General features: G+C 37.3%; 1 protein-coding gene across 1 annotated transcript; it reads right to left on the bottom strand.

Annotated features, from left to right (window-relative positions):
• Window positions 1-1671: 1671 nt before the first annotated feature.
• Window positions 1672-6035, bottom strand: LOC110023119 (probable auxin efflux carrier component 1c). The gene is made up of 6 exons (XM_020722367.1): window positions 4601-6035; window positions 3819-4104; window positions 3643-3728; window positions 3400-3557; window positions 2194-2270; window positions 1672-1960 (listed from the first exon to the last, which is right to left on the bottom strand). Exons 1-6 carry the CDS (start codon window positions 5658-5660, stop codon window positions 1894-1896), a joined length of 1734 nt encoding a protein of 577 aa, XP_020578026.1. The 5' UTR covers window positions 5661-6035; the 3' UTR covers window positions 1672-1893.
• Window positions 6036-8582: the final 2547 nt, after the last annotated feature.

Below are 8582 nucleotides of genomic sequence, written 5' to 3'. Positions count from 1 at the left end.
TTATATATATATATATATATATATATATATATATAAATGAATGAATATTTTAATAAAAAAAAGGAAGTTATCGGAAATGAGTTGACAGAACAGTGTTACAATCAGCACAGCAACTTTATAAAATCTGTAAAAGTTAAAATTGAATAATGTTGACATCAGCTCTGATGAAAGGAGCACTTACTAAACAAAAATTAATGGGATGGTGATGGGGAGGCCCATATTGTCTTCGCATAATAACAACTGAGTCGGCGTCATGCCCGGCACCCAGGCCATACCATCATATGTCTGGACCACCTACTACTCACTCACTCACTCCATCCTCCCCACTTAATTACCTCTTTACCCTCCTCCCCCAATTTTTCAAAATCCAACTAAATTCATAAATAATTTCCTCCTACAAAATTTATACATACAAATTTCAAAGAAATTTAAAAGAATAAAAAATACAAAATTTTAAACTTTAAAAATATTATAAAAGTATTTGCAAACTTGTTATATGCCGAAAAATCCATGACAATAGGGATATATTAACATCTTAGTATTGTATGAAAATTTAACATACAAACTGATAAAAAAGAAGATATCATAGAGAAGATATCATGAGTTTTTAGCAAGGACAAACATGTGATGGTGCTCTGCTTGCAGTGAGGCTCTTCAAAAGTGTTATTGCAACAAAAATATCAACGTGGTGGCAATAATATAACAACTGCTAGGAGATGACTACATCGGTCATGCGATTGCGACAGAGGCCAAACAGTAGTGGCAATGGCATTGCTATTGGTTGGGGTTCAACAACGATGGTGGTTGTGTGGCAGTGATCTAGGCAGTGGTCCAGCTACGGTGGTTCGAGGATGGAGACGATGGGTGACTGTGAGATAATGGCGACGGAAACATCACTAAATGGGCAACTTAGGTCAAATGATGGCTTGATTTCTCAATTTGCATCGATGTGCTGCAATGGTGGTGGTAATTAAGTGACCACAACTGTGGCTTGACAATGGCAACAGTGGTAGTAGCAATGCTGTCAATTGGGTGATGATATTTCAGTGACCAACATTTCATAAATAGTGGTTCGCATGGCGCCGACTGAGAGATGATGCCCAATGAAAGCACAGGTGTACCACAACAGTGGTGGCAACTAATGATAGTGATTCCACAACGATCACAATTTGTCAGTGTTAGGCCTCGAGAATCCTTAAGTGTTAGAGCTCTCTTAAGCCTTCCCATCCAAGTCAAATGCCCTTCATGAAAAGAGTGGTCTATTTATAGATTTTAAGAACCCGAGTGATTCCCTTAATAGTGATATTTTATGAGTAAATGTCTTAATGATATCAAAAACAACCAATCTTCTAACTCATTGGATTTATCTTTTTTTTTGTAAGAAACTACTTTTATCTATCCCATTTCAAGCATAACATACAAAAAAAATATTAATTTATATTTTTTAAAAATAATTCAAATTTTCCATCTTAAATTCTAGAAAAAAAAAAAAAAAAAAAAACACAGATAATACCAACTTCTAAATCTCAACTTTTTTAAGTGTAAAATATATAAATGCATAGTAATTTTGCAGCATGCTATGCTAATATAATAACATTCTATAAAACTACATGAAAATAAAGTGAAGCAAACAGGATGAGAAGAATTGAGAGAAGAAAAGCACCAAATTTATCTCTTAAGATTGAATTGCAAGCAGAAAAACATAAATAATAATAATAATAATAATTAAAACAAAAAAAAAAACATTTTACAGAACAAGGAGCCGACCGGCCAGTTTCTTTCTCAGCTTTTCTACAAATTCTGCTGCTTTAATGCTCACCATGCTTCCTCCCTCTGCCTTATCTCCTCAATCTTACAACTTTACCCCTTCTCTGAACCAGAAAAACTGTTACTTTACAGCCCCAGCAAGATGTAGTATACCAGCGTTATGGGCAGAGCAATTAGCATGCCAAATATAACCCTGCAGCAGGTACAAATGAAATATGACACTTTAAAATATCAAGCTTTTTGTGCTTTCCATTAAATTCTCCCAAAATCTGCATCAGTCTTATGCATATACATATTTAAGCTTTTACATACATATATACCATGCAATTCCGATGCATTCACAATAGCACCGAAGGATTATGAGTGTAAAATCAAACTGTGTATGTAAATACTTATAAATTGTTTGGTTTGAAGGTAAGAACTTACGCTGTGCTTAGAATGTCAGGGTGGACGCTGTACTCCTTCGCGAACACGAAAGGGACGATCCCCTGTGGCAGCGCCGCCTGCAAATATTCCGGATTAAACATATTTAAGACTTAATTGCATATCAGCATTATTGGATCACATAAAGTAAATATATAGATTTTCTTTTTTTTTTGAAAAGATAGTCTGAAGTATAATATAGGCATATATTCCTGATATTTGCTTACGCGAGGTCATGTCGGCGCAAATTCACAAGTATAATCCTCACAAGTATAGTCCGGACATAATATTTTCTCGGAATTAGAAAAATATACTCAATCATTATATCATAAGTAAGCGCACTTAGAACAAATTCACATGTATAATGATGTGATTGATTGGCCATCCGGACATGCAAACATAATATTTTTTCTTCACTGCACCACAGTGTGCTTAGTGCAAATTCACTTGGATAGAGTCGCAGCATCTAGTAGTTGGACGTAAGGACATCTGAACATAATATTTTCTCAGCGATCTTACAGTGAGAAATTACACACTCAATCGTTATGTCTTATGTTGATTTAGATGATGAGTTATTACTTGATATACAAAATATCTCTTATATATTTTTTTTAACTTAACTCAATCGTTATGTCTCAGCGATCTTACTATTGATTTCTCTCGCACGCAAAATGCCTTAAAATGAGTGAAAAAACATAGGGGACATTCAGCATGTTTTAAGGTTCTCATTCAAATCAGCCTCAGGACAGTTAAAAAAGAAATAGTTATTTTCATTTCATGACTCAACTTTCATAATACAATATTATTATAGCAATATTGAAATATAAATATTATACAAAATAAATATATGTTGAAAAATCTAAAACAGAGGGATGAGGACCACCCCCACTTCCAACTGTCTACAAGCAATAAATGAAGAAAATTTTTAGTCAAATATAATAATCATGCTTTTGCTAAAAAAAAAAAAATCAAATTTTGTTTAATAAAATCTTCAAATTATTGAATTTGTTTCAAGATAACTAAAATATATAAGAAGTTAATTAAGATGTAGGGGTTAGGGAAAATTATTTAACAATTTTTAAATTTATCTTGAGGAAATTCTTACTAATTAATTTTTTTCTTAAATGAGATCTAATTATTGTTTAACAAAAAATTGATGAGTTGGAATGGCTAATTTATATAAATAAATTGAAAAGCTCAATAGATAACCTGGACAATGGCCACGTGGAGGAGAACTCCGCGAAGGCCGACGGCAATGGAGGCCGCCGCCATTACAGCCGGTCCGGCGAGAAACCTGACTCCCATAGCAAAAGTCGCCACCTTGTTCCCACAAGCTATAATCCTTGGCTGCAGCGCCATGAACAACCCTGCATCCCCAATATCACCACCTTCAGTACTCTCTCTTTTCAAAGCGGCATAAAGACAAACATCTTGTGAGCACTATAATCTTACCCAGGCTGAACATCGCCATCCCCAGCCCGGCATCCGACAGTATGGAGATGGACCTTGCAACTATGGCAGGCATTTCAATACTCCATCTATAAAAAAAAAAAAAAATTGCAGCTTTTAAAATAAATAAAAAAAGAGAAAATTAGAAGGAGAAGATTAATTAAGCAAATGCTGAAAACCTGTAAGAGACCAACGACCAGACGACGCCTATGAGGCTGGAGTAGGTGTTTGGATTGCGGATGAGCTTTCTCCAAACCATTATCAAAATCAGTCTAGTCATCACGCTCGTCGGCGGCATCACCGTTCCGCGGCCATTGCCGGAGATGGTGGCGACGGCTGCGCCGACTTTGCCGTTCGGTTCCTGCAACTTCTCCTCGCCTCCGGCGTCGTGCCCGCCGTCAACCATTCCTCTGTTTCCGAAACTGAACTCATTGCGCTCCAAGAACTCGTCTTTTCGAGCTTCTCCTGGCATGGTTTGGATAGCGATTTAAATGAGAATGCAGCCGCTCTTCTTAATTGAAGTAGTACTTGAAAGGCATCAGAAGAGTTTTAGAAAGATTTGCAGGCTAATTTTTAATAGGGGGTTAAATGTATAAATAATAATAATTCTAATGATAAAATGTTTAAAATGTAATGATTATTTATTATTAAAATTACCTAAAAAGTAATAATAAATCTATAAATTAAAAAATAAATAATATGACAGCTTATTTTCTTTTTTTAATAATAAGATAGCAAGTTCCAAAGCTGTGATTTGGCTTGAATTTTATCTTAATTCTAAATTTGCTAAATTTAGTGGAAATTTTAAAGGATTTAATAAATATTCTCATTTAAGAAAAAGAAATCATAATATGTGCAAATTAATTACGAATGATATGGAGATAATATTGATGGTATTGATGCAATGCATCTCAATTCCAGGTACGCCTGGTGCACGTATTGTCTCGTTAGGGTTGCTTACCCTGTGGAGGAGAGACGGCGAGTCTAACTTCTTTTCCTGCACCGCCGGCGAAAACTTCAGAAACCGGCGACGCACTTGAGCTCCACACAAACATATGCAAGTCCTTCTTCCCTCCCGTCGCCGGAATCTGGTAATGCAACCGCGCCTTCCCACCGCCGCCGCCGCAATCCTCCTCAAAATTTGACGAGCGCGGCGTGCTCTGCCCCCTCGCCGCCGTCGTCCCCATCATTCCATACCCATCCCCCGCCGCAAAATTTGAACTTCTCCCCACCATCGAATAGAAATCCGCATGATTAAAACTGGACCCCCTCGGCGTCGGATTCCTGGACGACTGCAATGAGTAAATCTCCGCATTCGTCAGATTCGACGGCCTCGGCGTCGCCACTCCATTCCCCTGCGCCGACCTCCTGGAATACACATCAGACCTCGAAGCACTCGATCTCCTCACCGTCACATGCATCTTCCCATCTTCCTTCACCTCCGTTTCGGCTTCAATCTCCTTCCCGTCGAGCGACATCACATCGGAATCGACTGTAATAGAAACAATGGATCCGGCGGTGTCCGGAAACTGCTCTGCGATGAGCAACCTCGCTCCGCGGTACTCGAACATGAAGAGCATCAGAGTATACCAAATAATACATTGCAAGACGACGACTTGCACCATGAGACTGCCGGAGAAGTCGCCGTACATGCCTTTGAGTAAAGGGATGCCCATGACGAGGGTGTTGGGGAGGGTGGAGAGGGAGAAGAAGGTGATGGTCCATTCGAGGCTACCGTGACGGCTGAGAGTGGCCCAGAAGGTGAGGGCGGCGAGAACGATGAGTTTTTGGAGAGTGTCGGCGGCGATGAAACGGAGGTTCATGGAGAAGGGATTGTTGGAGGATATGAAGTGGAAGGAGAGGAGAGGGACGGCGAAAAGAGCGACGAAGCGGTTGATTCCGGAGCATTGATCGGGTGTGAAGATTTTCCACCATTTGACGGAAGAGTAAGCGAGGAGCATGGCGACGTAGAGAGGGACCATGGCGGTCATGACATGGTAAAAGTCGAGGGAGCTGATCATGGTAAATTTACTATCGTTTGATTGAACAAAGTTGGGTTGCTTTTTTCTTTTTGAGCAGGGCGGAGAAGGAGGGTGAGGGAGAGGAGAGTTGCGCGGAGAACGAGAAGAAAGAGGGGCTTTGGAGTTTCCCCTGTTGCTTTGCTCTGGTTTGTTTCTGTGGGGAGCGCGCGGGGTACGAGTGAAGGTGATAAGGATTCTGGTGCTTGGTTGGTTGGTTGTTTGTTCTATGAGGGCATCTGCGTTTTTGATTGGGGCTTTTGAATAGTTTAATGGGGGCTTTGCAGCTCACGCTTCAGAAGTCACAAGAAGCGAGAGGAGGCCATTTTTTAAAAGATGGAGCTTTGGTTAAAGGTAGGGGAAGTGGTGGGAGGCGAGGTGAAGCGTTAATTATATATTTTTTTAATTTAATTAAATTGATGGGAATAATCAATTTTTAAAAATTGAGGTGGATAACCATCATTTCTTATTTTAAATTTTTAATTAGAGTGATAAATTATCATCTCAGTATTGCATTAAAATTCAACACATACTTAAATAATAAAATTGATGAGTAGAAACATCATAAATTTTTACATGAAATATCTGGAAAGTGAGAAAATCAATGTGTCTGTCGAAATTGAAATAATCAACTATAAGTTAAAGATTACACATACACATCTGTCCCATAGACAAAAGATATTTCTCAAGTTATAATGATCGTGCATAGAAGAACTCGTTGCACCCCACTATGGGTCGAGCGAGAAGTTTTTGTACATTATTTTTTAGGTTGGCACAAAGTTTGTAATAATGCAATGCTCCTTAAGATGTTTCTTAACTCCGTGATGTCAATTTTTATTTCTCACTACTCAACACAAGTCTTGACTTTGAGTCAGAGGCACTCGACATTAGCAGACAGCTGGCGATTGACGGTGATTGTCAGATCTTCGGCGCAGAAGCGATATCAGATATCAACTTCTTCTTTAAGTTTTAATTTTTTTTTTTTTTTTTTGGCTCATGGTCTAGGTCCCTTTTTAAGAATGGGATGAGACTTTATTTATAGTGTGGGAGAGGTTTTTCTACATATAAAAAAAGATTTCAGACAACTCCATCAGACGACTCAGGGAGATTCTCTTAATCGGACAACGTTCAGTAAACATTTGAGTGCCTTAATGATGTCAGAATTGGGCAATCTTAGACTAGTTGGATTCATCTCGCCAACACGCTCGATCCAACCATAATTTTTTTAGATTTGGAATCTTTTTTACCTTCAATTATGCATTGAAAGCTCTCAAAAGTGGTTTAACAATTTGATCTGAGCTTGATTTGACTTGGATTGGACCAAGTTTGGTATCATTGGATTCTTCTCATCAAGTCAGCTAGTTTGACTAAAATTTTGTTGGAATCATGATTCTTGATGATTTTTAATTGATATTTGAATGTTCCTTGCTTAAAAATTATCTTGAGGTTTGTGTCATGCCCTAAGATTCATGTTGAATAATGTAAATTTTTTGATGTTGTGTCAATAACATTAATAATTTAATTTTTAAAATTTAATGAATAATTTTTTCATAAAAAAATTTTAAAGAGTGTTGAATCTGAAATTACTCGTGAATCACTACTCAGGAATAGAACTTAAACGAGAAGAGAGAGAGAGAGATACAAATAAAAGGATGGAGAGAGGGGGATGAATAATTATTGATAGTATTATTTCTTCATAAAATATTTCTCATATTTATATATGAGGTAGTACAATAGTGATGTTACATTTTTATTCCCATTTGTGGAGGGTTTGTGATCGAGTAATTTTTGATATTTTTCAAGCATGGGCTCATTGTTTGGTTACCTTCTAGCTCGCCCTGCTAAACTTAGCGAATTTGGCTTGACTAGGTCAGCTAAGGAGACTTAGTTCTGTTGGTAAAGTTTGGTCGGCTAATCCAACATGTTTAACTATCTTCGATCCTTGGTGAGGAGTCTTAGAGTTTACTTTGAGTGGTCCAAGATACTTTATGGAATTGATTCTTCTGATAAGTCAGCTCCATTGTGGGATAAACTATTGCATCGAGACGACTTTCTAGTAGCAGATGGCTTAGATGTTCTCTTGCCGCGCTTTCAGTCAGATGACTAACACTTAGATCACCCAATCCTCTTCTTTACTATCCTTCAATTCAATTGGTTTTGGCCTAGTTGATTTCATTAGTTCGATCAGGTGAACCTCATGATCTCCTTATAATTGATCTTTTCCCATCGCATTCTCCTCTTATGGATTATCAGATATCTTTAAGATCGATGCCGAGACATTTTTTATGTACAAAAAGTTGTGACTCTTTATGGAATTGATTCTTCTGATAAGTCAGCTCCACTGTGGGATAAACTATTGCATCGAGACGGCTTTCCAGTAGCGAATGACTCAGATGTTCTCTTGTCTCGCTTTCAGTCAGATGACTAACACCTAGATCACCCAATCTTCCTCTTTACTATCCTTCAATTCAATTGGTTCTGGCCTAGTTGATTTCATTAGTTCGATCAGGTGAACCTCATGATCTCCTTATAATTGATCTTTCCCCATCGCACTCTCCTCTTATGGATTATCAAATATCTTAAAGATCGATGCCGACACATTTTTTATGTACAAAAAGTTGTGATATTTATGCACTTATTTTTCCATAAAAAAATGTGAATCAAAGTTCCAAACTGAATATATTATGAAAAAAATAAGCTTCTTAAGTTTTATTTTCAATTAAATTTAACATAAGCATAATTAATTATTTTTCTTAAGATGTCCTACTCATTTATTTATTCCCTGGTCACTCTCCACCTATCATCCTTTTATTCTAAATGCAATCATTATCTGCAAGTATATATCTATTATTCTCTGATATATAATATGATTAGGAAGTATGCTTTGAATTTTTTTCCTCTTAAACTAATTCATAATAAATTATA

This window comes from Phalaenopsis equestris, unplaced genomic scaffold (assembly GCF_001263595.1).
Source record: "Phalaenopsis equestris unplaced genomic scaffold, ASM126359v1 Scaffold000212, whole genome shotgun sequence".
In the NCBI taxonomy this organism is placed as follows: domain Eukaryota; kingdom Viridiplantae; phylum Streptophyta; class Magnoliopsida; order Asparagales; family Orchidaceae; genus Phalaenopsis; species Phalaenopsis equestris.
The sequence above is the reverse complement of the archived record's forward strand: the minus strand, read 5'-3'. Positions and strand labels throughout refer to the sequence as shown.

Excerpts from the sequence above, each read along its gene's own strand:
- LOC110023119 (XM_020722367.1), bottom strand. The coding sequence starts at position 5,660 with ATGATCAGCTCCCTCGACTTTTACCATGTCATGACCGCCATGGTCCCT. Across the intron at positions 2,271-3,399 it reads TCCACGTGGCCATTGTCCAG|GCGGCGCTGCCACAGGGGAT; the intron begins GTTATCTATTGA and ends GAATATTTGCAG. Across the intron at positions 1,961-2,193 it reads CCTGACATTCTAAGCACAGC|GGTTATATTTGGCATGCTAA; the intron begins GTAAGTTCTTAC and ends TACCTGCTGCAG.